The sequence below is a fragment of the Phyllostomus discolor genome, chromosome 15 (genome assembly GCF_004126475.2).
Source record: "Phyllostomus discolor isolate MPI-MPIP mPhyDis1 chromosome 15, mPhyDis1.pri.v3, whole genome shotgun sequence".
NCBI classification, from domain to species: domain Eukaryota; kingdom Metazoa; phylum Chordata; class Mammalia; order Chiroptera; family Phyllostomidae; genus Phyllostomus; species Phyllostomus discolor.
In genome coordinates this window covers 26,835,341-26,853,056 of record NC_040917.2, presented here as the reverse complement: position 1 = coordinate 26,853,056, position 17,716 = coordinate 26,835,341, and the positions used below count along the sequence as shown (strand labels likewise).

General features: G+C 67.5%; 2 protein-coding genes across 3 annotated transcripts in view; one reads left to right on the top strand and one right to left on the bottom strand.

Moving 5' to 3' along the window:
- Positions 1–318: 318 nt before the first annotated feature.
- On the top strand, positions 319–7,655 carry MYBPH (myosin binding protein H). Its single transcript, XM_036016048.1, has 10 exons — positions 319–976; positions 1,068–1,202; positions 1,823–1,990; positions 4,155–4,243; positions 4,600–4,795; positions 4,974–5,113; positions 5,674–5,833; positions 6,835–6,971; positions 7,112–7,298; positions 7,588–7,655. Exons 1-10 carry the CDS (start codon positions 784–786, stop codon positions 7,602–7,604), a joined length of 1,422 nt encoding a protein of 473 aa, XP_035871941.1. The 5' UTR covers positions 319–783; the 3' UTR covers positions 7,605–7,655.
- The window catches only part of ADORA1 (adenosine A1 receptor), a 26,175-nt gene continuing 14,725 nt past the window's right edge, over positions 6,267–17,716 (bottom strand). For both annotated transcript variants that reach the window (XM_028531225.2, XM_028531224.2), the window contains exon 3: positions 6,267–10,321. In XM_028531225.2, coding sequence (XP_028387026.1) covers positions 9,682–10,321 — 640 coding nt within the window. In that variant the 3' untranslated portion in view covers positions 6,267–9,681. The remainder of the gene's footprint in view (positions 10,322–17,716) is intronic.

Genomic DNA, 17,716 nt, shown 5'->3' with positions numbered 1-17,716 from the left:
GGCTCCCCCCGGGCCCTCTGCCCATCTGCCGGGCTGGCCTGACCCCACCCCAGGGGCTCGGGGTCTGTCGCTGCGTGCTCTGTGACCGGTGGGGACGCGGAGGCCCAGAGAGGCCTTGGCCAGCATCCCCAGCAGAGGCAGTAACCACAGGCCTTAGAGCCCTTCCCAGGATCTCATCCCTAAAAGGCCTTCCTCGGCCCCACCCTGGGATCCCAGTCCCCTCCCTCTCTGGGGCCCTCAACTCCCACAGCCCCAGGGAGGCCCCCGGGGAGGGGCAGGCCAGAGCCAGGGGCCAGAGGCTCCCCAGGGAAGGCTGTTTCGGGCTGTCCGGGCCCCAGCCCCAGGCCGAGGAACTCTGGGCACACGTGACCCCCGGGAGGCCAGCTGGGCCTGATCTGGGTTCACCCTCCAGATGGACACTCTCGTTCCCTCCGTCCTGACCCCTGGCACAGGCTCCTGGCAACGTCCGCTCTCACCCGTCCGTGCTTCCTCCCATCTGGGCACCAGCACCCTGACCGCGGGGAGCCAGCGGGGTGATGGACGCCGCAGCGTGCTCCTCAAGGGACCCTGCGTCCCTGCCCCAGAGCTATTCCTGGCCTGAACGCCTCCCCGCCCCCCAGTCCCCCCCACCTGACCTGACCCCACAGCTGGGAGCCATTTGGCTGGGGGTGGGGCAGCCCTGCCTATATAAGCCCGGACCTAGGTGTCCCAGGCACCCTGGAGGCCCAGACCCTCCACTGCCGACCTCTGCGCACTTCAGCGGGCCCCCCCGCCGGCCCGGCCATGACGGGAAAAGCGGAGTCGGAGGCCCCTGCCTCTGGCCCGGGGGAGAACGCCCCCGAGGCGGCCCAGGCGCCCGCAGAGCCCACAGAGGAAGGGGCAGCGTCGCCGAGGGTCACGCAGGAGGAGCAGGCTCCTGAACCGGCACCTCAGGCACCTGCCCCTGCGGCTGCTAAACCGGCGCCTCCAAGTGAAGGTGACGAGAGGCGGGGCATGTGGAGGGGCAGGCAGGATGGCGGGAGGAAGGGGGCTCCCGGCCACCTCCCTCTCCCCTCCTCCCCCCGCAGACCTGCCCAGCATCCCCCTGCTGCTGACCGTGGAGGACGTGAGCGACAGCTCAGTGACCGTGAGCTGGGAGCCCCCAGAGCGGCTGGGCAAGCTGGGGCTCCAGGGCTACCTGCTGGAACTCCGCAGGGAGGGAGGTGAGCTGTGGGCCAGGCCCCGGGTGCGCCCCGGCAGGCGGGTGGGCGTGCTGGAGACAGCAGGGACGAGCCCCTGGTGCTGCCGCCGGTAGGTCGGGGAGACACACCCGGGAGACTGGAGGCAGGGCGTGTCTGAGTGACCTTAGGAGGGGCCATCCCCCAGCTCGGGGAGCCCCTGAGAGATGGCCCAGAGGCCTGGACCTGGGCTCTGCTCTGCGGGGGGGTGAGGGAGGGGCCGCATCTCAGGAGACCCTGCTGGGGGAGGGCGGGGGACAGTGAGGGACAATGAGGAGAAAGGGGACCGACGCCTGTCCTCCGCCCCACGGCAGCCAAAGTCCGCCGGGGCCCTGCCGCGGACCCCACCTTCTGGGTGACTTGGCAAATGCGTCCCCCCTCCCCGAGCTTCGGCAGCCACACCTCCGGCCACCAGTCGGCCCTAACGTCAGGTGTCCTCAACGTCAACACCATTTGGAAACCAGAGGCAGGGAAGGGGAGTGGGGTGGGGGGGGACTAGGCCCCGAGAGGGAGGTCAACTTCCCCAGTCACCAGTGAGAAGGGAGGCCCCGCAGGGCCGGCTGCCCGGGGCCCCCAAGCCAGGGCCTCACGCCCCTCCCCCGCAGCCTCGGAGTGGGTGCCCATGAACCCCCGGCCCGTGATGGTGACCCAGCAGACCCTGCGGAACCTGGCCCTGGGAGACAAGTTCTTCCTGCGAGTGGCTGCCGTGAGCTCCGCGGGGGCCGGCCCCCCGGCAGCGCTGGACCAGCCGGTGCACATCCGCGAGATCGTAGGTAAACCTCCCCAGGCACCTTGTCCGAGGGCCAGAGAAGCCGAGGCCAGCGGCCAGAGGGAAGGGGGCCGCCGTCCCCCGTCCCGCACCGCGGCCGCGAGAGCCACATGGGGCCCCCTCCCTGCCTTAAGAAAGCTCCGGGTTCCCTGTCAGCCACGGTGCACGTCGGTAGATGTTTATTTATAATTCACATATGAACAGTTGTCAGAGCAGCTTATTGTGAAAGAAACTAAAATCTCTGAAACAAAAAAGTTCCAGGTTGCTGTGCAACAACAGACCTCCAGAGGTGCACGAGGCCACTCCCCTGAGGGGCCCAGTCTCCAAGCGTGGGGGCTGCCTGACCCCCAAAGTGAAGCTCAGGCTCCCCAGTTCCCCTGCCAGTGCTAACAGCCATTCCATCCTCCCTCCTGCCTAATCTCCATCCCTCCAGGGGCCGAGAAAGCTCCCTTCTACCCGCTCTCCGAGTGCTCCACGGGGCCTGGGCTCCAGGTCTCGGGGCAGAGGCTTGGGGACGGAGATGTTGTCCCTCGGCGTCTCTGGTGGGAGGAAGACGAGGGCCCGAGAAAGGCCCGTGAAGGGTTCTCCATCCCCAGAGGGCAGCACCGCCCTGGGGACCTGAGCTCGTGGCGGCTGAGACTTCTATTTGCGGGTGCCACCTCCCAGGGCCGGTCGGGTTTCAGTCGGCTGATGGCAGTGAGTCATTGAGGTCTCTGGGGGTGGCCCAGGGCCCCAGTGAAGGGAGACACAGGCCAGCCTGTGGCCTGAGGCTTTCTCCACCTCCACCCCTGGTCCCACCTCAACCCTCGGGGGGCACCCCGCAGTTCTGAACAAGGCCTCCTGGAACCTGGGTTTCATGGCCACGGGAGGGGTCAAGTTCCGATCTAAGGACACACATCTCAACTCCAGGGCCTGAGCGACACGGGGCCCACAGGGAGCTCAGAGCTGTAGGCTGCCACCGCTGCTCAGGGACCCTCCGGAGGAGACCTGGCCCGCACCTGACCCCCAGGACCGCTCCTGCCTGCCACGCAGCAGGGCGTCTTGCTGGGGTTTTCAGAACCCGAGGATATTCCTAGCCTTGCAGTCTGGGTGAGGCGGGGCCGCACAGGGGGACACAGAGACCTCTTGCTGGGGCGGGTCTGGGAGCCCCCCACGGCCCGGGGTGCTCGGACTCCAAGAGGCAGCAAGGGCCCGGCCTCTCCGCCGAAGCCTGACGCTGACGGGCAGGCTCAGCACCCACGACTCCACTGAATTCCTCTGGCAGCACACCAGGGGATTTCCTGGAGAGAAGGGGGAGAGACTGTGAACAAACAGGGACCGGCCAGGCCCACGGGTGGGCAGGGCAGGGCAGGGCGCGGGCCAGTCCAGGTTCCTCAGCTGCTCAGCTGTCTCTCCTCGGCCACCTGCAGCTGCCACGCATTCCGCCCCGCGGCTCCCGGAGCCCAGCGCCCACCCAGCTAATCCTCAGAGACACAGTGTCCCTTCCCACTGTCTCCTTCCCTCCGCCCGAGCGCCGCCAACTGCGGCCACCTGTTTGCACTGAGAAGCCTCAGTCGCCACCAGCTCCACCCCCTCGGGGACAAGTGGCTCCTGCCCTGGGAATGCCCGGGGGCTTCAGGGGTGGCTCCTGGTGAGTTGCCAGCAGGCCGGCCGGGTCCTGCCCTTGCCGGGGCCCAAGTCAGGTTTCGGGAAGAACTCCCCAGCTGTGGGACTGGGCAGGGGTGGAAAGGGAGACGGCCCGAGCCCCCATGTGACCAGGAGACAGACCGCTGGGCACCTGGGCCTCCCAGCGACTTCTCAGAAGGTGCTGGGCCGGTGGGGGTGGAGGGGCTGGACTAGGGGGCCGAGGCTCTGCACCTCCTCCTCGTCCTCCTCCTCTCTGGGAACGCAGGCCAGCAGGTGCACCCCCCGCCTGGCCTGGTCCAAGAGCCCAGCGACACGGTCAGCTTCCCTCTCAAGCCGTGGAGGCCCTGCCTGCCTGGGGTCTCCTGGCTCTTCGTCCCCAGGGGCCTCGGGGGCTGCGGGCCCCTGCTCTCAGGAGGGAGCTTCACCCACCCCACAGAGGCGCGGCCCCGGAACACACCCAGGAGCCCTCCTGCCCCCCCAGCAGCCCCCACCAGTCAGCAGCCCCACTGCGGTGCTGAGCTGAGACTCTCGCTTTGATGCAGAGCCCCCCAAGATCCGTGTGCCCCGCCACCTCCGTCAGACCTACATCCGCGAGGTGGGAGAGACAATCAACCTGCAGATCCCCTTCCAGGTACGTGTCTCCTGCCCAGGGTAGCAGGCGGGTGGAAACCAGGGCCCTACCTGGGGTGGTCGGAAGAGCCCAGGAAATGTCAGGGTCCCCGTGGGTGTGGCCTGGGACCCACCCAGGTGGTCGTCCCTCCCTCTGTCACGCACATTCTCCAGCCTGTGGGCAGGGCAGCTTGTCCCAGGGCTGGCTGGGCGCCTGGGGTACGGCTGGGCCCAGCCCTGTCGCTCCAGCATCTGTGGCCCGTCCTGGGGGGGGCCGGAGGGCAGCTGCCCAGACACAGCTCCAGAGATGCCAGAACTGGGGGGCTGTCGGGGGCTGGCCCCTCCTGTACACACACTCTGGGGGCTCCTCCCTCCCAGGGGAACCCCAAGCCCCAGGCCTCCTGGACCCACAACGGCCATGCCCTGGACAGCCAGCGGGTGAGCGTGCACACGGGGGACAAGGACTCCATCCTCTTCATCCGCTCGTCCCAGCGCTCCGACTCGGGCCGCTACGAACTCACCGTGCGGCTGGACAACCTGGAGGCCCGGGCCGCCATCGACATCCTGGTCACAGGTACGGGGCTGGGGAGACCGGGGTCCCTCTCACCAGGGGCCCAGAGAGTCCCCACCTCCCCCCCCGCAGAGCGACGCTCGGGCAGCCAGACTAGGGGGGAGTGGTGGGGACAGGGCCCCGGGTGAGGGCCAGTGGCAAAGCCAGCCGTCCCCCTCACCCGGGCACCCGGGTCCTGCAGAGAAGCCGGGGCCCCCCAGCAGTATCAGGCTGCTGGACGTGTGGGGCTGCAACGCTGCCCTTGAGTGGACACCACCCCAGGACACAGGCAACACGGAGCTCCTGGGCTACACGGTGCAGAAGGCCGACAGGAAGACAGGGGTGAGCCCCTGGGGCGGAGCGGGAGAGGGGACTGGGCGGGAGGGGCAGTGGCCCAGGTGGCCGGGAAGGCCCAGCCCGTGAGAGTCCAGGGACTCAGTCCCGGGCTGCCCACCACGAGCCTGACTCCCGCCACTTGGGAAGGTTGCTCTGGTCTCTGGGCCTTGGTTTCCCCCTGAGGACTGCACGGGGGGCAGCGGGGGGCGGTGCTCTCTGAGGCCCTCCAGGCTCTGCATGGGGTTTCTGGAAATTTCACCAGCCTCCGAATCACTGGGGACCCCTGCTAGAGTGAAGGCGGTAGTCCAGGAGGTTCCGGGCGAGGGCTGAGGCCTCAGAGGCTGCCCACCGACTCTGCACTTGCTGGCCCTCAGGCCGCACTCCGGGCGTGAGGCGCAGGATCCTCTGAGGGCCCCAGCGAGGTCACCTGGATGCCCCAGGGCCCCTTCCCCCAGTTGAAAGTCCCTGAGCCCAGGCCAGATGCTCCGGTCTCCCGGGCTGGAGCAGCGGGTGAGCAGGGGGGCGAGAGGGGCCGAGGGCCTGGGTGACCAGGACCGGTCCTGCAGCAATGGTTCACTGTGCTGGAGCGCTACCACCCAACCACCTGCACCGTCTCCGACCTCGTCGTGGGCAACTCGTACTCCTTCCGCGTCTTCTCGGAAAACCTGTGTGGACTCAGCGCCTCGGCCGCGGTCACCAAGGAGCTTGCCCACATCCAGAAGGCAGGTGGGTCTGGGCCCGGGCCCGGACCAGGAGGCAAGCAGGGCTGCCCTCTGTCCCCCCTCCATCCCCAGTTTTCCTTGGTGTGCCAGCCGCCCTCCCTGAGGGCTTCTCGGGGATGCTGCTCCCCGGACAGCGCCGCCCTGTCCAAACCCTGCACGCCGTGCACGGACACACGCCCACGCACAGCTGAGCACACGCCGCTGCAGAGAGACGGACGAGGTGGGCTGCTAGAACGAGCACGCCAGGGCACCACCTTGCCCGCAGGAACGGTCCCTCGGGAGACCGTGTCTTCCTTCCGTAGTGGCTGACCTCAGAGCGGCCACTGGACTTCACGAGCGCAGTCCCGGGGCCAGCCTGAGGGGCAGTGTGCGGGCGGACTCCGGCCGGTCTGCTGAAAGCGCGAACCTCCCAACCCTGACACAACACCACAGAGACGGACAGGGAGACGCAGTGTTTATTGTCTGCACACGGGGCGCAGCCCCTCGGTCACACGTGAAGTCCCACGCCCCTTCACCCTCACTCTGTGGGCCCCAGGGCCCCCCCCACGCAGGGTCTGTGCCGGCTCCAGGAGGCACACCCTTTCTAACACCAGCCTGAGCCGCACAGAATTAGGAAGAAATTTTTATTTAAAAAAGGAAAGCCAGTCAGATCTCCAAAGACAGCGGAAATGAAATGCAGTGTCTCTGGGCTGCTGGTCTCCACCTCAGCCAAGATCACCTCCGCCTTTGCTCCCCGACCCCCCTCTCTGCTCCCGACCCCGGCCCACCCGGGTCTCAGGTGCCCTGTGCCTCTTTGAGACCTTCTGTCCTAAGTGCCCGCCCACTGGCCGTGCCTGGCTCCCCAGCGATCCCCGGAGGCTGAGGCCTTCCTCCAGGCCACCAGCGCACCGCCTGGACAGCTGTGCCCCACAGGAGATGACACCTAGATGGGAGCTGACGGACTGTTTCAGGAGAAGGGTCTCCTCCTGTAGCCTCAGATTCACCCCATTTTCTCCCCAAACCCAGATACTGCTGCCAAACTTAAAAGGTTTGTTGCAAGAGACTTCTCAGAAGCCCCCTCGTTCACCCAGCCCCTGGTCGACCACACCACCACCCCTGGCTACAGCACCCAGCTCTCCTGCAGTGTCCGAGCTTCACCCAAGGTGAGGGCTGGGGCCCTGCGGGGCCCTGCGGGGCCCTGGGGGACGGGGCAGGTGGACTGAGGACTCTGGCGGGGCATCTCCGCCAAGGCCTGGGGACGGCCTTGTTGGCCCTGTCCCAGCCTGTGACCATGTCCCCCCAGCCCAAGATCATCTGGATGAAAAACAACATGAACATCCAGGGGGACCCCAAATACCGTGCCTTCTCCGAGCAAGGCGTCTGCACCCTGGAGATCCGGAAGCCCAGCCCCTTTGACTCCGGGGTCTACACCTGCAAGGCCATCAATGTGCTGGGGGAGGCAACTGCGGACTGCCGGCTGGAGGTCAAAGGTGAGGGTTGGAGGAGGGTCTCTCCTCGGGGACCTGTCGGGGGGGTGAGCAGGAGATGGCCCCTCCCCTCCTGCTGGGCTAGAGGAGGCTGAGCCTTGAGAGGTAAGGCAAGGCTGAGGGGTAGTGAGACCACTGAGGCCTGGGTGTCGGGAAGGCAGCCCAGGGTGGGCAGAGGGGCTGAGAGTCCCCCGGACTGTGGCCATGAGCCTGTCTGGCTCTGCCGCCACCAGTCTGGTCCCCAGAGGACCCCTCACTCTGGCCCAGCTCTTACACATGGCGTCTCTCCCAGCCGCAGCCACACACTGAACAGCGCTGGAGGCAGCTGTGGTGAGGACAGAGGTAACCTGCTGGGGCGCCCCAGGGACACAGCCCCGGGGGAGCTGGCAGGCAGGGCCCTGCTGGGGAGGCCAGGGGGGCAGTGACTCGCTGCACGGCCTGGTCCTGGTTCTGAGTGACCCGAGGCCAGGGTGTCCTCTTGGACCTGTGTCTGGTCAGGAAAGTGGGGCCAACAACCTTCCCTGCCTCCCCTGCAAGGCGAGGCTCTGGACACAGAGGAAGTGGGCGAAGCTCAGGCCCGGGAAGGAGAGAGGGGCCCGCTTCCCCCACGAGAGCTCACGAAGCGTGTCCTCTGCCAGGTGCCCTGGGCTTGAGGGGTCGGGGCCGCCAGGCCGAAAATCAAGCTCCGCGGACGCCCCAGACCCCCATTTCCAAAGTGACCGCTGATGGCTCTGCTCCCTGGCACCAGCCCAGCCTCCCTCCCCCGAGGCTGGAGCCCGGGACCCAGGAGGGGCCTGGCGGGCCCGGACCAGCTCCCCGGGCACCAGGGCCACGGTCGGTTGGCCAGAGCTGCAGGCTGGGCGAGAGGCACTCGAATAAAGGTGTGCGCGTCACCGCCGGGTCTCTGCAGCAGTGATCTGGGACAGTGGCCGGCGTCGCAGCGGGGTGGCACCGTGTCCCTGCGAGGGGGGGCGCAACTGTCACCAGAGGGGGTCTCCACACACAACCCCTTGAGGAAGGTCCAGTGGGAGGGGACTGGAGAGTTCTCAGGGGGGTTTCCCAACGTGAGCTTTTTCGGGGTCTGGTTTCCTGGGGTTTGCTGCCCCAGGGTAAGAATTGTGACAACAGACACACCTTTCTCTGGCCCTTCCTTCTCCGAGAGCCTCCGCGTCACCCTGCTCCCCACTTCTGGGCCCTCACTTTGCATCCCCTCCGCCACGGAGACTGTCAGCTGCCCCGCATGGGGTGGACCCCCAGTCTTTGGGCCCCCCCGCAGTCAGGGGGCCTCCCCGGGAGTCAGGGCACAGCCTGCCTCTGAGGAAGGGTGGGCCTGGAGTCCCTGTTCACGCGCAGGGTCCCACCCCCCACCACCCCTCTGGACAAGGGACTTTGGGGTTGGTAGGGGGTGCCCTTGCCCAGACACCCTAAAACCCTAGACCCTGCAGCAGAGCCCCAAGGGCCCTGAAAGCCAGGCCAAGTACAGGGGGTGCCGTGGGCATTTAGAGGCCAGCAGCACCTCCTTGCCCACACCCTTAGGAGGGCGGCCCCTCTGGGCTGCCCCAGCCTGCTGTACCTCACCCCAAGGGGATCCACAGTCCCCTTGTGCCGCGTCCCTTGTGCGCCCCCTCACCAGGCAGGCACGATGGTCCCACGATTTGGCAGGTCTCCATCGGGCCCAGAAGCAGCAGCAGTGGGTGTCAGGAGAGTCCAGGCCCCTATGCGGGCTGGTGGCCCGGAGGACAGGCAGCCACAGTCCGGGCTGCTGCTGGGCACTCAGTGCTGCCACCTGGTGGCCGTGGGAGGCCCACAACACACTCCACACTTGCTCCAAAGGCTGGTGCAGAATAAAGCAGATACTGGAAGAGATCTCTGGACTTGCTGTTTCCGCCTCCTTCCCAAGAATGAGCCTGGGCTGCTCCAAGCAAGGACGGCAGGCACCCTGGGAGGCAGGGACTCAAGATCCTCACTTCCGCCCCTCAGCGGCTCTGGCCACTTTCTCCTGCAGACGGGGGAGAGAGCGAGGCACTCACTCCTCCCCGTTGCTCGTCTTTCGGGGGACCCCTCCCCTCCTGCAGCTTGGTCCTAGGGTTGCAGGGCCCCCACTGCTAAGATGGGGCCCCTGCCCCCCAGCCCCGCCCACGAGGCCTCTGTCTGAAGCCAGGGCTGCCGGTGGGAGCAGGCATGTGGGGAGGCAACAGCCACCTTCCTCCTCCTTCAGGTTACCCGCTCCTTCCCCGTGGACTGCCCCCCAACCCCCTCGCCAGACCCAGAGGCGCACGCAGGGCTCCCACGCCCCACAGCCAGGCCGGGGAAGGCTCGAGGGGCAAGTGGGATGGTGGGCAGGCGAGGGCCGATCTGAGATGCTCCAGCGGCGGGCAGACGGGGTCTAGTCATCTGGCCTCTCCTCCGGGGGGTCCTCGTCCTTGGGGGGGGCCGGCTGGCCGCAGAAATGGTCGTTCCAGATCTTGAGGAAGGTGACCCGGAACTTCTGGATGCGGAAGGCGTAGACGATGGGGTTCATGGCCGAGTTGCCGTGTGTGAGGAAGATGGCGATGTAGATGAGGAGGCTGGGCTTGCGGCAGGAGGGGCAGAAGAGGGTGATGCAGTTCAGGATGTGCAGGGGCAGCCAGCTCAGGGCGAAGAGCAGCAGGATGAGGGCCAGCGACTTGGCGATGCGCAGCTCCTTCCCGTAGTACTTCTGCGGGTCGCCGGCGGAGGCCGACGCCTTCCTGCTGAGCTGCCGGCGGATCAGGTAGAAGACCTCCAGGTAGATGAGGACCATGAGCAGCAGGGGGGGCAGCACCCAGACGAAGAAGTTGAAGTAGACCATGTACTCCATGCTGATGACCTTCTCGAACTCACACTTGATCACGGGCTCGCCCACGCTGCCGTTGGCCTCCCAGGCCCGCTGCACCGCACGCAGGTTGTTCCAGCCGAACATGGGCGTCAGGCCCACCACGAAGGAGAGCAGCCAGCAGCCGGCGATGGCCACCGCCGCCCTGCGGGGCGTCACCACCGTCTTGTACCTGGGGGCGGGGGAGGGGGGACAGAGTGTGAGCGCCCACAAGGCTGACCCAGCCCCACGGGAGGCCCTGCCCGCTGGGGCCCAGGCCGCAGGGGTGCCTGTCTGTGGCGAGAGAGAGCACCCCGATTCCGGGGCCTAAGATTAAAGGCAGCTCGGCTCACCTCTCCTGGTGGATGGAGGAAACCCTAACAGAAAGCAGAGGACGCGCCTTAGGAGTTTCAATGAAGTTACCGAGGTGGAAGTCTCTGGGGCCTGTTACCCCCACCCCTGCAATCGCATCACTGTTGCATGACAGCCCTCGCTGCGGGGGTGGGAGGCAGCGCTGGCAGATGAGGAAATGGAGGTTCAGAGTGGCCGTGTGAGCTGCCAGGGCCACTCGGAGGGAGGCCAGGCGGCCCCGTGCTCCCCAGCATGTCCACATGGGCCACCCAGCTGCTGGCCCACAGACCACCTTCCCCTCCGCCAAGGCGGCTCTCGGGAAGCACTGCAACCTCCTCCAGGCTCCGTCCACTCTCCCAGATACCCCCCCATCGCCTGCCTCCTCCTCTCCCCTCCTCCCCTCCTGGCCACTGCCCAGGCTCCTCTCCTGAGGGTGGCATCTCAGGAGCCGGCTCCGTACACACAGGCGACTCGGGAGTTGTTCTCCAGAAAGAGGCTCTGGATGCCCCCGGAGCCCCCGCCCCATGTGGGGCCCCCTCGGCCAGCGGACGCCGCCGTGAGCCGTGGGTCCCAGGCCCACCCTCTGCAGGGGAAGATACAGACCGCCCCGTGAGGCTCACATTCCGGGAGAAGACTCGGACGACACTGAAGAAGGGACATAACTACAGGCCGTCCCGTGTCCCTGGAAGGAAATGCAAGGGCGGTGCCCACAGACGGGGCTGCCGGGCTTTCCAGGCAGCGGCGGAAGCCCCAGGTGACGGGAAAACCGGCGAGGCGCCCATGGCCGGCAATGACCCTGCGCCCCACAGAGGACTCAGTCTCGCTCAGTGTCCCTGCTTCCCGCTACGCAAGCCCTGCCGGCGGCCAGCACACACTCAGGCCACACTCAGGCCTCAGCCGAGGAGCTGCTCAGCCCAGCGGCCTCGGCCACGGGTCACTGTTTCCCAGCACCCCTCACAGACGGAGGGGCAGGCGCCCCACTGAGCCCACACACAGCTGCAGACACCCGAGGGTGGGAGGGGCCTCCCTCCAGCTGCAGTTCCTGCCCGGTGCCCGCGGCTTTGTCCTTCCCAGCAACGGCCCCAGGTTCCTCTCCTCCCGGAGGCCTTCCCATCCACTGGCACCCGCTGTCCTGAGCAGGCTTCTCGGGAACAGAAGGGGCACCGTGGGGGTGGGAGAGGTCAGGTCCCCTCCCTGCCCCATGAGCAAGGCAGGTGAGCTGGATGGGGCCTCGGGAACCTCACGCCCAGTTTCCCCCCTTTCCAGTGAGGGCACTGAGGAGCCCGGTGGTCCCTGCACCCCGCACGCGTGGCGTGGGCCGCCCGCCCCTCCCCTGTGCGCCTCCCTGAGGTTCTTTTCATCCGGACCCTCGTTTGCTGCTGTGACTGAAGCCCAGTCCCTCCCGCCGGGTCCCCGGCGAGACAGCCAGCTCACATGCTGGAACCAGAGACTGGATCACGTCTCTGACTCGGGGAGGACCAGGTGACATGTGGACACCTGTGCCTGGGCCCCTGAGAGGTTCCGGCCTGGGAAACCTCGGGACATCTGCGTGCTCTGGCAAACACCAGGCTCGGGGCTTGTTACCGGTGCCCCAGGGCTCCGCAGTGTCCCAGCCGTGGGTCTAGGGCCAGACCCCAGGAGCCAGGCCACTCCATGAGGGCGGGGAGCCAAGGGGCTCGGGCCCCAGGGCGGCCCCGGGTGCAGGTCCACGTCCCATCTACTGCTCACAGCCCTCTCACATCCGCGCCTCAGGGGGCGTAACGGGCTGTGAGGAGCCCAGCTCCAAGGTTACAGACTCCAGGCCCGCCAGTGGGCCAGCCCGTGCCCAGGGCTCCCGGCTCCGGACCAGCTCTCCCTCGGGGCGGCAGGCTCACTGTGGGGCATCTGGACACGGGGTGGCTGGGAACGTCCGTCTCCTGCAGGCTCTGAAACAAGGCCGGCTGGACCCGGTTCGGACGTGGGGGCGACGGTGACGCCAGCGAGAGGAGTGGGTGCGACAGCGTCCCAGGCAGGAGGAGGCGGCGACTTGCAGCTGGGAGGTGCCCCCCCTCCCGTCCTGCCCGACTTCCTGGAGCCCCTGGGTCACAGCGTCCCTGGGGCTCCTCCAGGCTGGGTCCCAGCAGACCCTGCAGCTCAGGGTATCAGCTCCCATCTGTTTTTCTTGCTATTTTCTCCGCAGTGGGAAAGGCTGGACACAGGACCTTGGCTGAGGTGGGGCAGGCTGTGGCAAGACGGGCCGGGCAGAAGCCCACCTTGTCCTCACGCCCAAGAACAGTGGACGCTGCACATCCTGGGTGCACGTGGGGTGGGGCGTGTTGAGTGAGCCTCCCACACTCAGGGTGTCCCTCCCAAATGGGGCACAAGGGCTCTCCACCCCCGAGACTGCACTGGGAACTAGCCAGCGAGGCGGCTGCCCTCAGGAGGGAGTGGTCTCAGGCTGATGTGGGTAGAGGGGGGTTGGGGGGGCCAGCCAAATGCAGGCAGTGATGCTGCAAGGGGGAAGCCCCTTAAGGACACCACTGAAGGGGCCAGGGGCACCCCACCTCCAGCACCTGCGCCCGGCGGAGGGGGGCTAAGGCCCACCCACCACTGGAGAGACAACCCTTTGGGCGTGGTGCTGCCCCTCGGTGTGCAAAGGTAACACAGCTCCAAGGCATCAGGCAACCCATGAGTCAGTGTCTTCCGCAAGTGACAGTGACGACGTGGTGGCACGGGGAGCCGGGGGCAGTGGGGGCACAGACCGTCCGAGGCAGAGGCAGAGGCTGAGGCAGACGGTCCCTGCTGCCGAGAGTGAGCCTGGTGGGACAGGTGGGTGTTTGACGTGCTGCCTGGCGCCAGAGCGAGCGCGCACACCTGTTTAGAGGTGCTGGCGAGGGAGGAAGGCTGCAAGCCCTGGGTCTGAGTCGGGCCAGGAGAGGGCGCTCTGCAGGCTAAGGGAGGGGCCGAACAGGCACAGCCAGCTGATGGACACAACAAGTGAAGAGTAGTCTATTCCGTGACAAACTGAGATGCTGCAGTGGGGCACGGACGGCCCCCACGTGAGGACGGAGAGGGTCAGTGCGCAGGCGGAGCCAGAGCCCGGGAGGCAGCGGGGAGCCCGCCGCCGAGTCAGAAGCTGCGGGTCCCTGCACAGCTCCTGCCACCTAAGGCTGCTCTGAGGAGGACCCCGACGGAGGTGTGAGTCCGTGCCCCCAGGCCACCAGCCCGCTCCAGCGGGTCCGGCAGTGCGGCCGGAGCCCTGTGCTGCCCGCGTGCGGTGCGAGACCTGCAGAGGCTCTCGGCCGGATGCAGCCCCCAGGCCCCGGCCCCGCTGGGCTCTTCCAGTCTGCAGCCCGGAGAAGCTGGGTCTCCGTCTCAGGCCAGGTCCCAGCAGGGGCCGTGAGCGCATCCGTCCCTCGCCCGTGAATAGGCCCCTTTCATGGATGAGGTCACTTCCAGTCGGGGCCGCCGGGCACAGCGCGGAGGCCTCTCCCTGCCTACCGCCTCCAGGCTCACTCGGAGGACTCAGGCTGCAGCCTCCTCAGCACAGGAAAGGCTGGGAAGGCCAGTGGGTGCCACCCGGGCCGAGGGACCTGGGCAGGAAGGCGCATCAGGGGCAGACAGGGGGCTGGGCCCTGAAGCCCAGCTCTGCCTCACTGGGGCGCTGAGCCCTCGCGGGGGCCTTTCCCGAGTCAACTGGGTCCCCAGGAGGCACTGCAGTGCTAGAGGGAGGGGCCAGGGGCCAGGGTACCTCCTCCCCCATCACCGACGCCCATGGGTGTCGGGCAGGAGCCCTGTCTCCTCCTTGGCTCCACCACCCACAGACAGGCCCCCACAGCCCAGCGGCGGCCAGCCCAGGGTGGGGGTTGCTGGCCGTGGTTGCCGATCTCCGGGTGACCCCCCTCTCCCGAGCGGCACCTCCAGCGCTTCAGCCCCTGGGTGCCCGGGTTCTGGCAGGAAAGGCCGCCCAGGCTGTCCGCCCCTCGCTGACTTCCCCGCTCCCGGTCAGCCCCCAGGGGCTTGGGAGCGGCACCGCAGCGGGAGGAATGGAGCCTGGCCGTCACTCGGAGAGCACAGACCGGCCTCTGACCACACGTGTGTCGGCCCGGAAGGAGACAGGCAGACGCCCTACGGTGGGCTGCAGGCAGGGTGGCGGAGCGTCCAACCCACGGCTGGCACTGGGGTACGGTCCCCAAGCCAGGCGTCCATGCCCCTGTCACGGGCTCCTCGCTCAGGCCCTGGCCCAGGGCTGGGCGGGGGCGCCAGAGGGCCCAGCACCCTCCGTGGTCACGCGGCCGGGATGGCTGAACCCCTTTCCCACGGGGCTGAGGAGGGCATTTCACGGCTGCGGTCCCCTCCTTCCTGCCTCCTTTCTCAGCCACTTGTAACTGGAAACTTGGACGCCAAGACCGGGGGAGTAGGGTTTTCAGACCATTAAACCGCTTCCTGCAGAGAAAGTCCCCCTCCCAGAGGAGAACAGGGAACCAGATACAGTCACTCCAGGGGCCGGAGATGCAACAGTAACTTCACCCAGAGGAGTCTGGGTGAAGGGCCAGGTGGGGCACGGGGGGCCAGGACGTCTGGGTCTTAATGACCCTGCTTTGAATCTTGCTGCTTTGGGGCCTGTGGCATCGCCCACCAGCTGCGACTGTCATGCCCCGTGTCCCCAAAGGGGACGTCTGGGCCCCAGGCCAGCCTGCAGAGCTGCCAGAGGAGGAGGGACCCTGAACTCTGAGAGAAAGGACCCAAGTGAGTCCATGGGGCTATTAGCATTAGGAGCGTTGGAAATTGCTGCTGGTCACTCTGAGGACCCTCCCTGCCTCCGGAGGAGCCAGCAGGAAAGGCAGAGCCCCTGCCCTGAGGCAGCAGCGGTCAGCTGGGGCCACCGCCCGAGGCCAAACCCCATGCTCCCAGGCCCCACAGGTCCTGACCTCACAGGCTCTGCGTCCAGGCCCTGGTGTGCTCTCCCACTCCGACAGATGGGTGCTCCCCACTCCCACGGACGGGTGCTCCCCCACTCCCACAGACGGGGAGAGCACACCGGTCTGCTCAGAGGCTCCGACCCTGGGGTGTCCGCAGGGCATGGGTGCTGGACGGTGTTCTCCAGATCTAGGGAGGGAATTTGTCCCAGTCCCCACCCTTTTCCTGAGGGTCCAGACAGGTGGAAATGTCCCACCCCGAAGACAGGAGGCCCAGGAACCATGCTGGGAAGCAGGGCCCTGGGCGACTTTGAAGTGCAGCTCCCTCCTCGCCACCCCAGGGGCAGCCAGCTCTGCCTCCCAAGAGCAGGTGCAGCCCCCACAGCCGGGTGGTCAAGGGTCCTCAGGAAGAGGGCGCCTGACCCAAACGGTCAGCTCCAGAAAGTGTCCCCCGGCTTCAGCATTCCTGCCACTTCCTGCGCCAAACGCTGGCTCTGCAGCGGCAGCCCCCGCCCGCCCCCCCCGCCCGCTGCGGGTGGCTCTCCGGCTCCCCGGGTTGGATGGAAAAAGCCACCGTGTCCATGCCAGGGTTCAGTGACCTGTGAGCGGCCGCGCAGCGAGGCCTCCCTGGGGCAGCCGCCCGGTCAGGGGAGGTGACATTCCTTCTCCGGCGAAGCGGAGAGCCCTGACGTGGCGGGAACTGGAGCAGACTGTGGCTGCTTGCAAGAGGTGGCCGAGGGCCCCACAGCCTGGACGCTGAGTGTCCTCACCTCACTGCGCCCGGCTGCAGGGTGCACACAGGGACCTGCACTGCCCAGGGGGGGGGGCCTGCGGGGAAGCGGCCACGTCAGGACCCCTGGGGGCAGCCGTCGGCCTCACGACCTCGCCGTGCAGGTGTCAGGAGCCCGGGTCCGGTCCGGGCACCTGGGTCCTCGGCAGGAGGGCGTGGGGCTGAGGGGGGGGGTGCCCACGTGCCTCGGTTTCCCTCGCCTAGACCCTCTGGGCACGCGCAGAAGGGAGGCAGGAACAGGAGGACCGGCTCGGGGAGCAGGAGCCCCAAAGCACATCAGCTCCCCGAGGGGGCCCCCCACTAAGGGTGTCACACTCCGGCCACTCGCCCGTGGTGGCAGTGTGGGGCGGGGTGGGCGGTGGGCGCACCAGGGAATGGAAGGAGAATTAAATATTCGTTGAGTGGGTGGAGCACTGAGGAGTCAGGTCTGAGTTCAGACTGGGGCCCCGCCAGCTCATCGCCTTCAGCAGGTCACGGTTCCTTGCTCTGGGTCTCGCCCGCAGCACAGCGGGACAAGGCGACTGGCACGGAAGCCGTGTGGCCCAGAGGCTGGCGCAGGGACTGAGCTGGGCCCCTGCCAGGTGCCCGTTGCTTCCCCCACCCAAAGGCACCCCTGAGTGCCCTGGAAAGTCCAGTCCGTCCTGCAGAGACGCAGCAGGCTGCAGGGACAAAAAGTGTCTTGTTCTGATGCGGGAGGCTGTTCACCACGTGGCTTCGGCGTCTACTTTGTAGCAAGCTCAGCCTTGGGACAGAACCAGTCTGTGTTCCCCGACCCCTGACTAGGGCAGGGAGTGGGGGGGATGGGATCGGGCAGGCGCAGCCCCTCACCTGGCTCCCTCTGGGGCACACAGGGTGTGTGGGGGCTACAGACAGGTGCCTAGGACCTTTCCCCCCACCCTCTGAGCATCTCCTGGCCGGTCTGGAGCCAAGGGCGACTCAGCCTCTGCCTGAAGGGCTGTTCCCGCCGGAGACTCCTGCAGCCGGGCGCCCAGTGTGCAGACCTCCCCTGGCCTCAGGGCAACGCTCTCCCCAGGCTTGGGTTCTCCTCTGTCCCCGGCGCCTGAGCCCTCGGGGCTCCCCAGAGCTCAGGGCAGCCGGCCCTCTGGAACAGAGGCAGCGGGGGAGGGCAGAGAGGACGGGAGGGGCTCCCTCCTCCTCGGAATCTTTCCCGGAGGAAGAACACACGCCCGCCCGGGGGCCTCCTTCTCTCCACGGCTGGCACTTGTGTCGGCAAGGACTCCCGAGGGCCCCACTTCGTGGCTCCTGCTACGTCGGCGCAGGGGAGGGCCGCGGCGGGAAGAAGCCCAGCACAGAGCTGCTTCCCACCGCCGCTCAGTGGGGTCTCCTTGTGCTCCCTCCCTTCTGTCCACTGAACTCGCCAGAGCCCAGGGTCCAGGCCCCACCCGGGCAGCAGCCCTTCTTAGCCAGCGGCCCACAGACGTGCCCACTGGCCCTGGGCCCACCCACTCTGCCCCTCCAGTCCCCTGGCCTTTGCCCCAGGGATGGGCCGGGGGCAGGAAGGGCCCTGATGCAGTGGGAGGTGGGCAGG